The following is a 20,503-nucleotide window of genomic DNA, read 5'->3' as shown; positions in this document are numbered from 1 at the left end:
AGCGCAATACGTGCTGAGGGATTATGGGCAGGAGTAGCCAGAAGAAGTATTTAGCGAGCCCATCAATCCTAGTGGTTCCCTGCAGTTTGTTCACATGTGACAGGGACATACATGTGTCCTCTAAACCTGTCCCTTCCATCCAACACAGACACAGGTCTTTCTATCAGTACAATCCACCTACGCATGAGGGGACTTCAAAAAATTCATAGAAAAGTAGAATGTTTATAACTGTACAAAAAATTTTGAAATCCATGCATAGCTTTTCATAATAAGCATCTTCCAACAATTTCTTGAAGATCCCTCCTATGAGAACACATGGAAGAAGACTCCTGGTTGACACTGACATGACTGAGGGAAACACAGGGCAGCTTCACAGAGGAAGGTTCTGTCACAAGCTTCCAGTGTTGCCCCCACTGAGCCTGGATCCTTTAGCTTTGGGAAAATGGAGGCTAAATCACTCCGAGGCACACTGAGGACAGTGGGTGGGGATGACACTGGGTGCCTGTGTCGTACTCTTGGACATCCCAGTCTCCAGCACTGAGAGCCATACAAACTTCCACTGTTAATAAACTACTATTTAAATTCTATTATTCTCATCTATGCTATTGGGAATTATTCACATCTCCTCAACGTGAAATGTCTTAAGGCACATTTTCTAGGCTTACTTACACCATAGGTTGTATCTCCCATTAAATGAGTTTTACTTAGACACAGTCCAAAGCAACTAGTGTAATATTAGTATAGTTTTGCATATTATAGTTATTGCACAAAGCAGCACATGAAGGCAGGTGGGTAGAGTCCAGCATGGGGACCAGCCATCTGGTCTACTAACTAACGGTAGGATCTTCAACATCTGAATTAACTTCTTTAGATGTCAGCTTTCTGCCTCAAAAAAGGAAGAGCTGGACTAGAGAAAATGCAAATAAATTCTTTGTTCACATGTCCATTTTCCCCCTTTCTCCATTAGAACATGGATGGGAAAACCTCTCATTCCTGGTACACTCTAGGCACACAAAATGCTCAGTAAAACGTGAATGGAAATCAGTTCTCACAATAAATCAAAAGTCAATACAACCCCAATCAAAATACCTTTGTAGAGAACTTGATACCACAAGTCTGAGTCACCTAAAAGAATACAGAAATACTGACAAGAGGGACCAGCAGTTAGCATAATGGCTATGTCGCTGGACTCCCATGTAATCGATCGCAGTTCAAGTCCCAGACCCGGAGGCTTAAAATCACGCCCGGCGCATGTACATGTGTGCCCAAGATCCCCAGAGGAGAATGGAGGAGAAGGGATTGCAGTGTGGCCATCCCCCTTGGGGGTGATTTCTCACTTTCTGTCTCTCTGTCTCTCCGTGTCTTTCTGGAGAGTGCAAGCACCCTATAGCAAAAACCTCTCCAAAAAAGAAAGGAAGGAAGGAAGGAAGGAAGGCAGGCAGGCAGACTGACAAGAATGGGAATGGTAACAAATAAGGAAGAAACAGAACAATTAAACAAAATCTATGTTTAAGGCATAAACCGAAGTACATAATATGAATTTAACATAAGTGAAAGGAAAAAAATTCTGTAATCCTAGACAGAACAGTATCACACATGTGGGGAGAGGACAGAAGAAAGCACTGGTGTACATATTTGTAATCTTCTCTTTTTTTGGTGGTACATTTAGACATTGTGTATTATTTGGTGCTAAAAAGAAACCACCAGCCATGAAATGATACAGAGTAACCTTAAACAAATATTAACTGAAAGAAGTCAGTGGCAAAAAGAACAAAACAGAATGGAACCTAAAAAGGATACACACTGTTTTTTTACTACTGTGTGACCCTGGAAAGGGCACAGCTCACCAGGGACTGCCAGGGTAAGAGGGAGAGGGGAATCAACAGAAGGCAGAGGATTTGAAACTATTCTGTGTGAGAACTCCAAGGGTGAATACAAAGCCATAGAACATATAATGGAGTAAAACCTAGTGTACCTGATGGGGTGGGATGGTAATATTGTGTCAGAGCAGGTCCATCAACTGAAACAAACGTAACCAAGGTGGATCCAGCTGGACTCAGCCACAGGATAACCAAAGTAAGGGAGGCTATGGACATTGGGGGCAGAAGACAGTCAGAACTCTCCACACTTTCTACCCAGTTTGACTGTAGACATAAAACTGCTCTAAAAGTAAAACCTATTTTAGGGACCAGCAGTTAGCATAATGGCTATGTTGCTGGACTCCCATGTAGTCGACCGTAGTTCGCGTCCGGACCAGTGGGTTAAAACTCACGCCGGGCGTGTGTGCGTGCGTGCCCAAGATCCTGAGAAGAGAAGGGAGGCGAAGGGGTTGCCGCATGGCCATCACCCCTGGGGGGGTGATTTCTCGCTTTCTGTCTGTCTCTCTCTGTCTCTCTGGCGAGCACCCTACAGCGAAAACCTCTCCAAAAAAAAAAAAGTAAAACCTATATTAAAAAAAAGAAAACAAGAAATTACGTAATTGTCCTTTAACCTAGGAATTCTGTTTCCAGGGATTTATCCTAAGAAATAAGAATGATCACTATAGGACCAGCAGATGGTGTGGTGGTTATGTAGCTGAACTCCCACATAGTTAACCACGGTTTGAGTCCTGGACCCAGCAGCTTAAAACTCACACCAGGCACATGTCTGTGCATGCCCCAAATCCCAAGACTGGTGGCGGGGAGACTGTGGCATGGCTATCTCCTCAGGAGGTGATTTCTCACTTTCTGTCTCTGTCTCTCCAGTGAGTGCATGTGTCATATAGCAAAAATCTGTCCCTAGAAAAAAAGAAAGAAAAAGAATGATCACCTTTTTCTTAGAGTTGGAAAAAAGTATTGCAAGATTCCAAATATTCTCCAATAGGACATCCATATCCTTTTTTGTTTAAGAGGTTTTTGTTTTGTTTTTGTTTTGTTTTGTTTTGTTTTGCTATTGGGTGTGTGAGCTCACCAGAAAGATACAGACAGGCAGAGAGACAGAAAGTGAGAAATCACCCCCCAAGAGGGATGGCCACACCACAGTCCCTTCTCCTCCCTTCTCCTCTCAGGATCTTGGGCACGCACGCACATACGCCCGGCGTGAGTTTAAGCCACCGGGCCCAGGACTCAAACCGCGGTCAACTACGTGGGAGTCCAGTGACATAGCCATTACAATAACTGCTGATCCCGAGTTATTAAAAATGTTTATACTGAGGACCAGTAGATGGTGTAGTGGTTACATAGCTGGATTTTCATGTACTCAACTGTGGTTCAAGTCTTGGACCGAACAACTGAAACTCACACTAGGTGCACGTGTGTGCATGCCCAAAATCCCAAGAGGAGAATGGAGAAGGGACTGCAGTGAGCCCCCCCACCCCCCGGGGAGGTGATTTCTCACTTTCCCTCTATCTCTGGCAAGCACACATGCCCCAAGGCAAAAATTTCTATTTAAAAAAAAAAAGAAAAAAGTCACACACAGACATAGGCACATATGTAAAGAAAGACATAACATTATCTCACATAAATATACTCAAGAAAGAGACCAGCAGAAAATATAATGGTTACATTTCTGGACTCCCATGTAGTCAACCACGGTTCAAATCCCAGACCTGGCAGCTTAAACAAACACACCATGTGCTTGTGCGAGCGTGCCTAAAATGCCAAGAGGCAAAAGGATTGTGATATGGCCATCCCACCTGGGGGGTGATTTTTTTGCTTTCTGTCTGGCAAGCGTACACACTGTATCACAAAAATCTCTCTCCAAAAATAAAAAATAAAAAAATAAAAATACAGGGAACCAGCAGTTAGCGTAACGGCTATGTCGCTGGACTCCCACGTAGTTGACCGCGGTTCGTGTCCCGGACCCGGTGGCTTAAAATTCACGCCGGGCGCGTGTGCGTGCGTGCCCAAGATCCTGAGAGGAGAATGGAGGAGAAGGGATTGCGGCGTGACCATCCCCCCTGGGGGGTGATTTCTCGCTTTCTGTCTCTATGTCTCTCTCTGTCTGTCTGGCGAGCGCACGCGCCCTACAGTGAAAATCTCTCCAAAAAAAAAAATACACACACACATATACACATGTACACGAGAAAAAATAAACACCTGCAAAATGTCTAATAATGATCTCTGAATGATAAAATGTGTGTGCTTTTACTTCTTTATATTTTTCTGCATTTTCTGAACAAATGTTACCTTTAAGCTAGTTTTTTTTTTTAAATTTTATTTTATTCATTCATTCATTTAATTTGACCAGAGAGAGACACAGAGAGAGTGAGGGAACGTGAGAAAGCAAGCCACCAGGTCCAGGACTTGAACCGTGGTCAGCCATGTGGGAGTGTACAGCACCTTAACCACCACACCATCTCTGGTCCCCCATAGGCTAGTTTTTATGTTTTTTGGGGTTTTTTTTAAGAGAGATTTTTTTTATATAGGGCACATGCGCTCACTGGGGAGAGAGAGAGAAAAAGAGACAGAAAGAGAAAAATCACCTCAGGAGGAATGGCCACACCACATTCCCTTCTCCTCCATTCTCCTCTTGGGATTTTGGGTATGCACGCACAACACACGCTCAGCCTGAGTTTTAAAGTTCTGGGTCCAGAACTCAAAACACAGTGGATTACATAGAAGTCCAGTGACATAACCATTATGCCAACTGCTGATACCTAGGCTAGTTTTTAAAGTTCAAAATTTTAATTAATACTGGCAGGGTTCATTGTAAAACTGCAAATTTATTACAGAAAATTCTGCTGTTTAAAAATTTATTAATTTTCCATATTCTTCTCTTTCCTTCTGGGTCTAGGTAAGATAGCTTTAAAGACTCCAAGAGCTAACACAATCACAAAAAGGACTAATCCAATCTTAAACTACAATAACAGAAGGATAGTGCCTGAAATGGCAGAGGACAGAGGTGCAATGAACTCGGATGAGGGGTCAAGCACTTGGAGCATGACCAGGAATGAAGAACCTTATCCCTGGCCCCAGAAATTCCCGTCTGCACACTATCACAGCCCCCTAGTGCCACAGAATGCAATGCTTAAGACAGAGGTGAAAACTCCCCCTTGGGTTACTGTGGAGGAGCACTGAAACCACTCTGGTATAAAGGCTCTACAAATACTCCATCTGAGCACAATTTAAAATGGGCATTTTGACCAACTGGAATACATCGAGGAGAACAACAGAGATGAAAAGAGATCTAAAACCCAAACTATTTGGGGGCCAGCCAGTGGCATGGTGGTTAAGGTGCTGGAATCCCACATGGCTGACAGTTCAAGTCCTGAACCTGGCAGCTTGCTTTTCACTTTCCCTTTCTCCACCCCCACCCCATGAGCACACATACCCTATAGCAAATTAAATAATAATAATAATAATAATAATTTAAATAAATAACTTTTTAAAAAATTTTTTAAAAATCTGAAGCAACTAGACAAGTTTAACTTAAACTTAGACAGTAAAAAACTAAGATGACTGAACATCTATAAGACTCATATGGAATCAGATTTATCAGAGTTCAGGAAAACAAAGCTTTACAAATTAGAGGGAAGCAGATGCTTAGCTCTCTGTTAAGAAAGAACAACTTGTTCAAAAATGGAGTAGAATTGCTTTTCCAAATTACTTTAAGTACTCAAAGCAGGGAGGAAAAATTCAGAAAATACCTAAAAAAAAGTTTCCCCAAACCTGGTAAATGCATCATAAAATGCCAGCACTCTTTTTCTGCTCCCTGTGGTATAAGCTCATAAAGCAGCAGCCAGGTAGTGGTAGAATCCAGGTGCTCTTTTTAAAACTCAGATAAGACTAAGGAGTATTTTATTATTGTTAAATTTAATGTTACTAATAAGAGTAGTTGCAAGTCCCATGTTCCAAGAAGGGCACTGTACAAAAAAAGGGATCCCTCTGGGTCAAAATTAAACACATTCCCTTATCAAATGAGCTCTTAGCATCTTAATGATGCTAACGAAGGGGGTGAGGACGGTGGTTGTAAGGTGCTGAATTTCACATGGCAGATACCACCATTTAAGTCCTGGACCTGGCAGCTTGGAAAGCATGGAGGAGAAGGGATTGTAGCATGGCCATTTCCAAGGGGTGATTTCGTATTTTCCCTCTTTCTCTCTCCTGTGAGTGCATGACAAAAATCTAAAAAGATGCTAACACAGATTTTAAATATTCAAGAGGAGGATGTAGCATATGCAATACCTCTCACACTGATTTGGCATTGGGGACCTGTAATACCTATTCTAATACTGCAAAACATAATTTGAAAAATTTTGACTGAAGTCTAAGAGGTCCAGCTTTTACTCACAATTTTATAGATTCTTTATGAACATTTACCTCTGATGGCTTTCTGAGCCCTACCATATTTTAGATCAGTAATTCTTAACATGTTTTTGTCAAAGACCCCTATAATTCTGTCCTCCAGACTAATGTGTTTTATATCAAAATCTTCACATGTGATTTCTGAGTTAATCCCATAAATGTCAGTTATGGCTCCGCCCACTGAAAAATTCTCAAAAAGGGGATGTAGTATGTCTTCTCTCTTTTAAGTTATGAACAAAATGAAGATTTTGCAAACAGCAAAGACTTTAGGCAATACATCAGATATAAAATTAAGATATCTTTTGAGCAGGACAAAGAAATTATAATTTTTATTATTACTAGCTATAGAACCCTTGAACCCTTCCCCTCCCAAAAAAAGAGAATGTAATGTAATTCAGAATATTTAATAAAATTTGAAGTGCTGTTGAACAGCCAATTGAAAAGTTTTATTTCAAGCTAGGCTGAAGTCATCTGGAGCCTATTTCCAATAACATACATTTGCCCTTTGCAATCCTTCAAATTAAAAACTCAACTTGTCTTTAGAAATGTATAAATTTCTGTCTGGCACACTGCATTATAATTTTCCTTCCACTTTTTAGTTTCTTCTGCATTCTGAACCATGTACAAGATTATGAAAACACATGCTAGAAATCTTTAAATCATGACAGGCCACAGAAAAGAAATACACACTTTCAAACTCTACAAATTATTTTTTTACGAACATGAGAGAAAACATAATATGTACTGCATATTAGATTAGCTACAAAGATGCCTTTAAACCCTTAAAGAACAAGGGTAGAAAATAAACGTGATCTAGACTTACGTTTTGCCTCTGACAGATTCTGATTAGGTGACCAGACCAACATGCCAAGATTGTCTCGTTCTTGACTGCGTCTTGCTAGTTTGGCTTGATAGAAAGGAAAAAAGGAAATTCTTATTATAATTGAACAGATATGACAAGTAACAGTAACATCAGTCTGATCTTTTAAGCTTCACATCTTTTAAGCATCTTTTAAGATAATGACATCACCTACCCTTTATTTAAATCTGCCCTCAATGACACCCACATACTTAACATCATAGGGGAGACGATGGGAGGAGGGGATGCTATGAAGTCTGCTGAGACCCTTGTGCTGCCCAGTTCGGTTCTACACTGTTATTTATTTAGCACACAGGTACCTATGAGGAAGGTACAATTACCATGGTCATGTGCTACCTGACAGAATTGAGGGGGTCATCTGGCAAACACGAGGCACAGCCAGAAATGGACTCAGGCAGGGAGGCCACGGTGCCCAGGGTTTTCGCACTAATCCACCTATGTTCCTCTGCTTTCTGACGTGAGACATCTAGAATAGGTTAAACTGCCAGAGCTCTAATCTTTGTCTACCAGTGTGTTCCAGATTCTGTAAAGAAGGAATTTCTATACATTGGGTAAAACTTTGGTGGGAGAAGGTGGCAGTTACTTTTAAAAAAGAAATGATGAAATAAGTGAGAAACACTCAAAGTGTAAAGACTATGAATTAGACAGGACTTAAAAGTGTAATTTATGTGTTATGTGGGAACAGGTGTATAAAGGATGAAAAGATAGAAATCATGACCAAAAAGATAGGAAGACAACCTTTCAGTACACCTTTTTTATACAGTTCTGACTTTTAGAACAATATTATTGCTACATATAATCTAAAAATAAAATTAAGGGAACAAAGATATGGTCAGAACCCCTGGAGGAATACAAAAACAAATAAGTCTTACTATATTTCCAGTAAGAATTAAAAGTCAAAACAGAAATAAAAAGGCACCCACATTAGAAACATAAAATTAAAATTGCCATTATTCACAGACAACATGACCATCTGTGTAGAAAACCTGCAGAATCGACAAAGTGCTATTAAAGTGAGTGCAGCATCTAGTCCCATAACCTAGTAGTTAAGAAAGCCGAACCCCATACAGCCAACCACAACATGGACCCCCGCCTAACTGACTTAAAAACATATTGGCCCGGGAACCAGCAGTTAGCATAATGGCTATGTCGCTGGACTCCCACGTAGTCGACCACGGTTCACATCCCAGACCAGTGGCTTAAAGCTCATGCCAGACGCGTGTGTGTGCGTGCCCAAGATCCCGAGAGGAGAATGGAGGAGAAGGGATTGCGGCGTGACCATCCCCCCCGGGGGGCAATTTCTTGCTTTCTGTCTCTATGTCTCTCTGTCATATATAATATATAATATATATATGTATATATATACACACACACATATATGTGTGTATATATATGTATACTGTATGTATATATACACACACATATATATAATAAATATATACTATTGAAGTGTGTGTGTGTGTGTATTTTTTAGAGAGAGAAATTTTTGCTTTAGGGCACATGCAGTCACTGGAAAGTCAGAGAGACAGAAAGCAAGAAACTACCCCCAGGGGGATGGCCAAGCCACAATCCCTTCTTTTCCATCCTCCTCTCTGGATTTTGGGTACCCATACACGTACATCCAGCATGAGATTCAAGCCGTCACGTCTAGGACTCGAACTGCAGTCGGCCACATGGGAGTCCAGTACCTTAACCACTATACCACGTGCTGGCCCCAATAATAAAAAAAAAAAATTCTAAAAAAATAAATAAAAATACATCAGTGGCTTTATGTTCTTAGCAACCCCTAATCTCTTAAGGCTCTAGTGTAACAAAATAGTTTCTCGATAAGAAAAATAGTAATATAGGGACCAGCAGTTGGCGTAATGGCTATGTCACTAGACTCCCGTGTAGTCAACCACGGTTCTAGTCCCAGACCCAGTGGCTTAAACTCACACTGGGCACGTGTGCGTGGGTGCCCAAGATCTCAAGAGGAGAAAGGATTAGAGGAGAAAGGATTGCAGCGTGGACACCCCTCCCTCAGGGGGTGATTTCTTGCTTTCTGTCTCTCTGGCAAATACACGCACCCTATAGCAAAAACCTCTCCAAATAAATAAATAAATAAGAAATCTACAAAGAAAAATAGTAATATAATCATTTATTAAGTGCTTTGGGAAAAAAGCACAGAGGGCCAAGTACTTCCCAGAGTAATAGATGCTCTTGTTAGAGGGAACGGAGTTCCTAGAGCAGAGGATGGTGCATCTGCAGGGGATGTGGGGTAAAGCAACTGACTTTATCAGGATTTTGGTATATGAAGCATAATTTAAAAAAAAATTTTTTTGAGGTTTTGACCATAGGGTGCATGCACTTACCAGAGACAGACAGAGAAGGAAAGAGAGAAATTACCCAGCAAGGGGGATAGCTGTGCCACAGTCCCTTCATTCTCGGGTTTTTAGGCATGCACCAAATGCTCCCAGCACAGTCCAGGACTCAAACTGTGGTCAGCCATGTGCGGGTCCAACGCCTTAACCATCATGCCACCTCCTGACCTCCAACCATTGATGTAGTTTAACAAAAGAGAATGAAGTGAGTATCCTGTCATTCAGCAAAATAAAAAAATAGGACTATGGGGAACCAGCAGTTAGCGTAATGGCTATGTCGCTGGACTCCCACGTAGTCGACCGCGGTTCGCGTCCCGGACCCAGTGGCTTAGAACTCACGCTGGGCGCGTGTGCATGCGTGCCCAAGATCCCGAGAGGAGAATGGAGAGGGGATTGCAGCGTGACCATCCCCCCTGGGGGGTGATTTCTCGCTTTCTGTCTCTATGTCTGTCTTGTCTGTCTGGCGAGCACACGCGCCCTATAGCGAAAAAACCTCTCAAAAAAAAAAATAGCGAAAAAACCTCCCAAAAAAAAAAAAAAATAGCACTATGGGTCAGATTTTTAAAGTCCTATATAATTATAATGGATTTTTCTGTAACTAATCCAGATTTGTGAGGATTTTATACTCAGCCTCTCTCTATATAGTGCCTTAAGCCCAAGGAAAAAGAGCTGAGCACTGTCACTAATGCATAATTTTACTATTAAAAAAATTATATATCTGAATCAGGTTATAAAATTGGAATTTAGGGCCAGCAGATGGCTTCGCAGTTATATTGCTGGACTCCCACATGACCAACCATGGTTTGAGATCAGGACCTAGTGGCGTGAAAAGCACAGTGTGTATGTGTGTGTACGTGTACAAGATCTGGGCAGCTTGAAAAACATGGTAGGTGCATGTACCTAAAATCCTGGGACTGAGAAATGGAGGAGAAGGAATTGCAGCATGACAATACCCTAGTGGGAGTTACCTTCTCTTCTCCCTGCCTCTCTCTGATGAGTATATATGCCCTCTGGGCATTAACAACAACAAGATTGGAATGTATATAAGCTTTACAATATTAAGGAAACATTTATTGCCTACAGCCCAGTGGTTAAGGGAGCCGGATCCCAAATAACTGACTGCCATCTGAATCCCAGACGCAGTGGCTTAGAAAACACACTTGGTATGTGTGCTTGAGTGCCCAGAATTCTAACAGGATGTAGAAATGAAGATGGCATTGTAACACACTTGCTCCCCTCCCCAAGGGTTCTTTCTCTCTCTCTCTCTTTCTCTCTCTTTGGTGAGTGCACCCGAAATGTGACAATTGAAAAATACATATATTATGGAGCGATTCTTTTTACCAAGTTGGCGCTGAAAGCAAAGAAAAGCTCCTGCTCCTCCCATTTGAAGCCAAAACAAAGGCTAAGAAAGCAGTGTTGAAAGGTGTCCACAGCCACAAAAAAAGATCTGCACGGAACCGGCAGTTAGCATAATGGCTATGTCGCTGGACTCCCATGTAGTCGACCGCAGTTCGCGTCCCAGACCTGGTGGCTTAAAACTCACGCCGGGTACGTGTGCGTGCGTGCCCAAGATCCCAAGAGGAGAACCGGAGGAGAAGGGATTGTGGCGTGGCCATCCCCCCTGGGTAATGATTTCTCACTTTCTGTCTGTCTGTCTGGCAAGCACACATGCCCTATAGCAAAAACCTCTCCTTAAAAAAAAATTTAAAAAAAAAAAAAAAAAGATCTGCACATCACCCACCCACCTTCTGGTGTCCCAAGACACTGTGGCTCCAGAGGCAGCCCAAATCATTCTCAGAAAAGTGCCCCAAGGATAAACTAGGTTGACCACTATTCCATCATCAAGTTGCTCCTGAACACTAAGTGTCCAGTGGAGAAGACAGAAAACACCACACTTGTGTTCACTGTGGATGTTAAGGCCAGCAAACACCTGATCAAACAGGCTATGAAGAAGGTCTGTGACACTGATGTGCCCAAACTCAGCACCCTGATCAGACCTGAAGGAGAGAAGAAGGCATATGTACAATGGCTCCTGAGTATGAAGCTCTGGATGTTGCCAAGAAAATTGGAATCAGCTGGAGCAGGCACTGGCGGCGGCGGCACTGGGCAGCTATAGCAAAATTAAGGTTCAGGATTTGCATGGCAAGAACAAAGAGAAGCTGTTGAAACAGTTGGACGGAAGGTGGAGCTGTCCCAGCTGCACATTGCCAAAGTGACAGGCAGAGCTGCGTCCAAGTTGTCCAAGATCCAAGTTCTCCCCAAATCCATTGCCCGTGTTCTCACCATCATTAACCAGACTCAGAAAGAAACCTCAGGAAATTCTACAAGGGCAAGAAGTACAAACCTCTGGACTGTTATAGTCTACTCAGTGAGAAATAAGAGGACATCCAGACATAGCCAAATTTATTGGAGTTTATTGATTAAGCCAGAGGCATACAGAGGACTCATGTCTCTCAAAACCCCGCAGCCCCGAGTGAAAGGGGAATGGAGATTATATAGGCCAAAAATGCACAATCATGGACCAGCAGTTAGCGTAATGGCTATGTCGCTGGACTCCCATGTAGTCGACCGCGGTTCGAGTCCTGGACCCGTTCGCTTAAACTCACGCCGGGCACGTGTGCGTGCGTGCCCAAGATCCTGAGAGGAGAACGGAGGAGAAGGGATTGCAGCGTGGCCATCCCGTCTGGGAGGTGATTTCTCGCCTTCTATCTCTCTGTCTCTGTCTGTCTGGCGAGCGCACGTGCCCTATAGCATAAACCTCTCAAAAAAAAAAAAGCACAATCATGTCCAGGGTGACCTGATGATTTACAAGGACAAAGGAACAAAGTGAAGGGGCTTCAGGAGAGATAGGGGGTAGGGTTTTTCTATCTTCAAAGCAAAAAGCCAGTTACAGAAGCAAAGCAAGCAGGTTAATCCTTCTTCAGGGTATGCTCCATCATAAGCGTCAGAGGGGAAGTCTGAGTCTGTCCTATTTTTATCAGAAAAACGTACACACCAACAGAGATAGGTAATAAACACACAGACAGGACAAATGTGGCTGCACAAATGATCTTCACTGAGTGAAAAGTAAATTTCAAGTGGAACCACAGCTTCACACCGTACCGTGGGAGCAACCCACTATGTCCCGTCAGAGAACTCAGAACAACTAGGGGCACTCTGTCCCCTCCTGGGGGGTCTGGAACATCTTCCAGGCCCCTAAATCGGCAGTCCGCCAGCATGTCCGCTAGACCGATTCCAATCTATTAGAAAGTTAGGGCCCTCAGAGACCGAACAGGACAAACACAGAGACAAAGGAAACACACTCATTGGCTGTTATCAGTCAACTCTCCGGTTCGGGGATCCTGTGGCTGGGGGGTCTTGGGGAACCCCAGATGAGCCCCCAAATGTTGTGCCCCATCACAAAATCTGCAAAAGACCACCCAGGAGCCAATTCCGATGCAAGTACACAAGGGTTGCTTTTATTCAGGCTGGAGCCAAGACTCCCAATCTGACACAGTGGGTCAGAGTTGAGAGCCCCGCATATTAGTTGGGCTGGGTTTTTATTTAGCTATTAGGGAGGAGGTTGAGGGGTACTGAGGAATGCACTCAGGCGGCTATACATTGGCTGTAGATTTCAAGAAGCATAGTTGTCTTTTACTGATTGGCAAGAAAGTTACTTCAGGTCTCGGGTATTTCCTTTTTTTTTTTTATCATTGGCCAGCCCCGGTAGGATGACGATCTTAGGACCTTCTTCTATGTGACTGGCTTGCCTCCTTGAAATGGCGCCAATTCTCAGCAAGGTGTGGGTTTAACAAAATGGAGTCGCCCCATAAAAAAATGGAGTCACTCTAGTCCTTCAGGACCTGCTGCCCAAGACGACCTGTGCCATGTGCCAGCAGCTCAACAGGCACGAGGAGAGCCTGAAGAGCAAGAAGCAGCAGCGGAAGGAGCGGCTGTACCTGCTGCGAAGTTTGTGGTCAAGGCCTGAGCACAGGCCTCAATAAAACGCAGAACTAGCTGGGGGTGAAAAACTGGAATCATCTAAACTGAGTCCAGTCAGCTAGTTCTAAATACACATTTTTTCACCATGAAATGTGTGCGTTTGTGTGAGCGCACACACGTGTGCACATAGATAGACAGTATGTGAAGATGAAAATGATCATGCAATCTCTTCATCAGTACACCAATCTGATAATCTCACACATTAACAATGGCAGAAAATCAAATACTGTCACTTTTAGTTAAGAGGCCTTTGCTTGCATTTGCCAATAGCTCTTTTTTAATATATACTTATTTATTTACTTCATGCGAGTGAGAGACAGATGCAGAGACAAAAAAGAGAAAGAAGACATTAACAGGATCTCACGCTATGGTTTTGCCCCTGAGCCTTCTCAGCTAGCCAGGACCATGGGTGTATATGGGTCACCTGGAGAACCAATCCACCCTATTTCCATTCAATCCAGCCTCACTGGAGTAGCAACTTATAGCTGCACCACCAAGCCACTCCATTTCCTTAGTATCAGTCACAGAAAAGGGACTTTTAGGGCCAGCAGATGCCACAGTGGTTATATCACTAGACTCCCACATGGCTGACCATGGTTCAAGTCCAGGACCCAGTGGCTTGAAAGTCACGCCAGGCACATGTGCATGCATGTCCATGATCCCAGGAAGAAAATGTAGGAGACAGGATTGTGGTGTAGCCATCCCCCCAGGGGGAGGTTTCTCACTTTCTCTCTCATTGTCTCTGTCTCTCATGGGCAAATGCATGCATCCTGTGTCAAAATCCTCTAGGGAGAAAAAAAAGGCACATTTATTTCTTTTTTGCCTCAGAACAGATTTAAAAGTTAATTTTATTGGGGGACCAACAGTTAGTGTAATGGCTATGTCGCTGGACTCCCATGTAGTCGACCACGATTCGAGTCCCGGACCTAGCAGCTTAAACTCACGCCGGGCACATGTGCGTGCGTGCCCAAGATCCCGAGAGGACAATGGAGGAGAAGGGACTGCGGCGTGGCCATCTCCCCTGGGAGGTGATTTCTCACTTTCTGTCTCCCTGTCTTTCTCTATCTTTCTGGAGAGTGCACGTGCCCTATAGCAAAAACTTCTCAAAAAAAAAAAGTTAACTTTATTGAGACCAACAGATGACATAATAGTTATATCACTGGAATCCCACATGGCCTACCATGGTTCAAGTCCTTGACCCTGTGGCCTGCAACTCACACTGGGCACATGTGCATGCAAGGCTAAAATTCCAAGAGGAGAAGGGATTGCGGTGTGACCAACCCTCCTGGGGGATGATTTTCTTGCTTCCTGTCTCTCTGTCTCTCTGGCAAGCACATGTGCCTTATAGCAAAACCTCTCTATATATTAAAAAAGCTCATTTTATTATACAACATATGGGGGAGGGGGAGACTTACTGTTATCCAAATAAATAACCTATCCAAAAGTACCTGTTCAAATTTTTATATTATTAAAAAAATAATCTTCAAACCATAGGTATAAAATATAGTCCATTACATTCTTAGATCTGTTTTATTAAAATCAACACATCCATAAGATGGCCCACAAAGACCAACTAGTTAAGCAGATGAGCTCAGAATCACAGGTTAGAATTTCAGGTCTTTCACCTACAAAGTTTAAGATACCAGAAAAGATCCTTAGAACAACGCCTTCATCCAATTACTTAAAAATAACTTCTACCTCACGATGACAAAGTTAAATGAGAGGGCGTGTATATGGCACTTCCCTGAGCGCCTTGACACACTATGAACATTCTACTCAAACACTTGATTGACTTAATTTTTTAAAAAAATGTTAAAGTCATACATCCTTTTTATTGTTAAGTCATGAAAAGGTTTCAATATTAAAAGCAAAAATTACTGGCTAAGATGTCACAGAACTACTACGAGCATAAGAGAAGTAAACGGAACTAGGCACAGGGCAATGTGAATTAATGAGCACAAAGGACACAGAAGAGGACAGCAGTGAGCATGTGCTGAAGACGCTAGGGAAAGGGACCAGCAGTTAGCATAATGGCTATGTCACTACACTCCCATATAGTTGACTGTGGTATGAGTCCTGGACCTGGTGGCTTAAACTCACACCGGGCACGTGTGCGTGCATGCCCAAGATCCCAAGAGGAGAATGGAGGAGAAGGGGATTGCAGTGTGGCCATCCCCCCTGGGGGGTGATTTCTCGCCTTCTGTCTGTCTCTCTCTCTCTCTGTCTTTCTGGTGAGCGCACACGCCCTATAGCAAAAACCTGTCCAAAAAAAGGAAACAAAAAAGACACTAGGGAGAGGATCTGTTGAAAATCCTGATCTTAGACAAGCACCCAGGTAGAGAAATAATGGGTAAGATTTCTAAAACCCACTATGTGCTTAAGAGGCGTCCTTGCCATTGGTGCTGTCTCTGTCGTCATCTCCTTCCTCAGCTTTGTTTACGCTGGCTCTCTTCTACAGCCCTAAACATCAATCAAGGTCTGACACTGTTGTTTAGGCGGCAACAAAATCTGTGCTGAACTTTGGGTCTCCTCTCCCTGTCTTTTCCAATTGGCAGCCAGACTGATCATGTGATACTACTACAATTTATCTTGCAAGAAGAATTCCCTGGGGGGCCAGCAGGTGGCATGGTAGTTAAGGATGCTGGGCTCCCACATGGCTGACAGCGGTTCAAGTCCCAGATCTGGTGGCTTGCTTTCTTACTTTCTCTCTCCCTCCCTCCCTCTCTCTCTCCCTCTCTCTCTCTCTCTGTCGTTCTCTGGTCAAATTTAAATAAATAAATAAATAAAGTTAAACAAAATAATTCTTAAACAATTCCCCCCAAATTCAGGCAAACTCAGAAATTGATTCAAGATATTAAAGCAACAAAGAAATTCACAGATAGACTTAGCAACATTTACAAAGAAGAATGCCACACATATCAAGTATCTTGCTCAACTCGATAGAGTCAAGGCCAAGTCTTTTAGATAGGCCCTCATCCATGGTTCAGGCCAGAGTTATCTTCAACAGCCTTGATTACATAAACCCTAGATATTTCTTGTTCATGAAATAAGCATACCAGAATAGGTAATGCTGACTACTATCTATGATACTTCATAGGACTTTCTGGTAAAGGTGAAATTTGCTTTTGTTAATATTATGTTACCTGCCACCAAAACAAAAAAAGGAACCCTCTTTGATTCTGGTACCTTGCAAGTAGCTAATTTCAGTCATTTACCCAAGTATTTATGGAGATCCGATGTAAGGAACTTCTATTTTCAAAGTTAAGTAAAAAAATAAAAGCCCATTAGAAAAAAATGAGCAGACGTTTCCTAGAAAAAGTAGTTTATGGCAAAAGAACTTCAAATAACATTCGTAGCCACTCCGCTCCAGAAGGGAAAATTTTATCCCCCACCTGGAGTATGAGTGAGACTTAGGAACTTGATTCCAAAGAGCAACGGTGGAAGGGGACAGGGTTACACAGGAGACAAACCTAGCAGATATTACCTGGCCAGGTAATCAAGGTTAGCATTACGAGGGAGAAACCATGACAACAGCATGTGCATCCCTCCAGTCCCTCCAACACACACACCTCAGGAGGATAAAGTTAGAGTAGTATTACTCTATGGACTCCTCAAAATCCATAACCCCAAAACCCCAAAATCCATAAGAAAAACTTCACTAATAGATCAACAAACTGGGCAAATCTACAAGCCCCTGCTTCCACATGTACCACCTTTTTGGGCCAGACCAATGGAAAAACTTCACTAAACCCCAGACTCTGTCTCACTCTCAAAAGCAAAGAAAAGGAACCCTTGTACCTGATCACCCTGAGAGAAAGAGTTGGTTATTTTCCATCGACAAGATGGTGACTATGAAGGGACCAGAGATGAACCAGAGGTCTTCGAGGGGTTGCTTCAAACCCACTGCCTGGTACCAGCAGTGGGCCCTTTGTGCCCTCTCCAGCTCCAAGCCTCTCCTTGGAGGAGATTCGCAGGTATCATGGACCTGATTTGGAATCCCCAAATGAACATTCATGCCTGTTCTGGCATCAAAATTAGCTCAAATTCTGACAATAAGGTCACCTAATACCTGTCTAGTCCTGCACCCTGCAAGATCTTGTGCCGCAATCCACCCCCAGTGTCAGTCAGCCTGGATCACATGAGAACACATGCCTGGCATGCTTAGAGTTCCCAGGACACAAACCCAGGACCTTTCCCACATGGGTCCAGTTGTTAGTGCTGTGCCACTGCCTGGCCCCCAGAAGGAAGAATTTTCATCCCATCTTCAAAGACATCACAATGTAAGATTAGACCTTCCTCACTTCCTTTGGAAATTATATATATAAACATACGCATGTATTTTAACAGCAACTGTAAACACCATTAAGCACAGAGTACTAGATTCACAAAGGGGAAAGTAATTATTATAGGCCACACAATGTAGTGAAACTCTTTTCTTTCGCCAATATTGATGGAGATGGGTGGGGAAGGTAAATTTCACTAATTTATTAGAAGTTCAGCCTCACAGAGAGAATAATAATTTTTAAAAACACTGGAAAATTTTATTCAGTGGATTTTCAGTTTAATTTTGTAGAAATGTCAGAAACTTGATATTTGCATATCTTTTGGGATTTCCTCCTAACTTAAAAGATTTTGGAAAATAATTAGAAATATATGCAACCTTATCTTGTCTTAAGTAGCATCAACACCAATGTATCTAGTAGATGAATAAAGCTCTGAAGCCATAAATTTTAACAGAGCGGAATAACTTGGGTTTTTTTTTTTTTTTTTTTGAGAGGTTTTTGCTCTAGGGCACATGCGCTCACCAGACAGACAGAGAAAGACAGAGACAGAAAGCGAGAAATCACCCCCCCAGGGGGGGTGGCCATGCCACAATCCCTTCTCCTCCGTTCTCCTCTTAGGATCTTGGGCGCACACACACACGTGCCCAGCGTGAGTTTTAAGCCACTGGGTCTGGGACACGAACCGCTGTCGACTACATGGGAGTCCAGCGACATAGCCATTACGCTAACTGCTAGTCCCTGGAGTAGAATAAGTCTTCGCAAAACAATACTGTCTACCAAAAAATATGTTTATTTAATTTTATTCTTTATCATTATTTTACTTATTTATTTATTTATTTTGAAGTTGACCAGAAAGAGACAGAGAGAGAGAACAGGAAAGTGAGGAAACAAGCTGCCAGTTCTGGGAATCAAACCGTGGTCAGCCATGTGGGAGTCCAGCTGCCTTAGACACCACACCACCTGCCGGCCCCCAAAAATATATTTATAAGACATGGTTGTAAATGCACTTCCATAAAATAATTTATGAAGTCATAATGAAGCACATACTTTATAACATTATTATGAAACGAGCTAGGGAGGCATTACTCTTGTTTTATGGAAAATAATTTAGACAGACTTCAAAAAAGAAAAACAAAAACAAACGAACAAAAACAAAACACTTGACCAGAATTACTCAAACCCTGGGGAGACATAACAATTACATGCAATGTGTGGGCCCACATTTTACATCCCTGGGCATTGTGTACACACAAGTTGCACCTGCACATGCTTGCGATCCCAGCTAAGTTAATATTGGGTAGTCTGAAAAGTCATGATGCATTTTTGCATAGAGAAACAGAAAAACAACATCATGACTTTTTGGACAGACTAATAAATTAGCTCCATGTAGAAGTAAAGCAATCTCAGATTAGGCTAAAAACACCTGGGTTTTAGTGAACCTAGCCAGTTTATCTGTACATCTTAAACCTAAGGATAGCAAGTCCTTAGGGACCAGCAGATGGCATAATGGTTACACTGGACTTCCACATAGCCGACCAAGTTTTGAGTCCTGGACCTGGCAGCTTAAAATTCACTCCGAGTGCATGTGCATGTGTGCCCAAAATCCCAGGAGGAGAATGGAGGACAAAGAATTGCAGTGTGGTCATCTTCCCTGGGGCAGGGGAGGTGATTTCTCCCTTTCTGTCTCTTCAGGGAGCACAAGCGCCCTAGAGCAAAAATCTCTCCCCCCACCCCAAAATAAAAAAGATAACAAGTCTCCTAAAAGGACTTGCCAAAGAACACAAATGGGAAATTCCTAACCTGATACTATGTACACATCAGCACCCACCACTGCCCATTGGAACATTTTGCAAAGATGTCTTAAAAAATCTCAAGAAGTGTCTATTCTGTATGTTTGAGTTTACAGAGTCAACCTAAATTACATATGGGAGGGAAAAAATAGGATTAGACTTGAGGATATTGTTCTTTAAAATATCTGAGCAAAGTGATTTCAAAGAATGAAAATATTTTGTTCCTAATGAATGTCGAGTACACCAAGAAACATTACAACCCGAGATCAGCAGATGTAGTTAATGGTTACGTTGCTGAATTCGCACATGGGTCAACTGTGGTTCAAGTCTTGGACACCTGGCAGTTTCAAACTCGCACATGGCATGCGTGCATGTGTGCCCAAGGTCCCGAGAGGAGAATGGAGGAGAAGGGATCACGGCATGGCCATCCCCTCTAGGGGGGTGATTTCTTGCTTTCTGTCTGTCTGTTTCCCAGCAAGCACATGCACCCTATACCAAAAATCTCTGGGGGGTGTGCAGGGGTAGAACTCAAAATGAATTTTGGAATCCACAGCACTGTCTGATTCACAGGTTTTTCCTCTTTTCACTCCTACTAATGGGAGGTAGAGGAGGGAAATAGTAAAAGAAAATATTTATTAAATACCTATTATTTAAGTTCTAGGCACTTTCACAAACATTAACTTGTAATCATCACAACTTTCTGAAATAGAACAAAGTCATTCCTTACAAAGTAAGACTCAAGCTGGCTATGCTACAGCATAGTAGTTAGCACACTGTATCAGGGATCAATCCTACGTGCCTGACTGAGGTTTGAATGTCGGATTCGGAGGCTTAAAAAACACACCTGGCAATGTACATGCCTAACATCCAGACAGGATGGAGAAATGGAGAAGGGATTTTGACATGATCATGCCCCATTGGGTGG

General features: G+C 42.6%; 1 protein-coding gene and 1 pseudogene across 1 annotated transcript in view; one reads left to right on the top strand and one right to left on the bottom strand.

Moving 5' to 3' along the window:
* Nucleotides 1–20,503, bottom strand: part of RCOR1 (REST corepressor 1) — a gene marked incomplete at its 5' end in the record, with an annotated part of 147,248 nt that overhangs the window by 52,909 nt on the left and 73,836 nt on the right. The window contains 1 exon segment of the mRNA XM_006160086.3: nt 7,108–7,191. Within this exon segment, the coding sequence (XP_006160148.2) occupies nt 7,108–7,191 (84 nt within the window).
* The window catches only part of LOC106736156 (60S ribosomal protein L35-like), a 40,423-nt pseudogene continuing 28,049 nt past the window's right edge, over nt 8,130–20,503 (top strand).

This window comes from Tupaia chinensis, unplaced genomic scaffold, assembly GCF_000334495.1.
Source record: "Tupaia chinensis unplaced genomic scaffold, TupChi_1.0 Scaffold000671_2, whole genome shotgun sequence".
Classification (NCBI taxonomy): Eukaryota; Metazoa; Chordata; class Mammalia; order Scandentia; family Tupaiidae; genus Tupaia; species Tupaia belangeri.
Note: the sequence above shows the minus strand (reverse complement) of the source record. Positions and strands in the feature narration are given on the sequence as shown.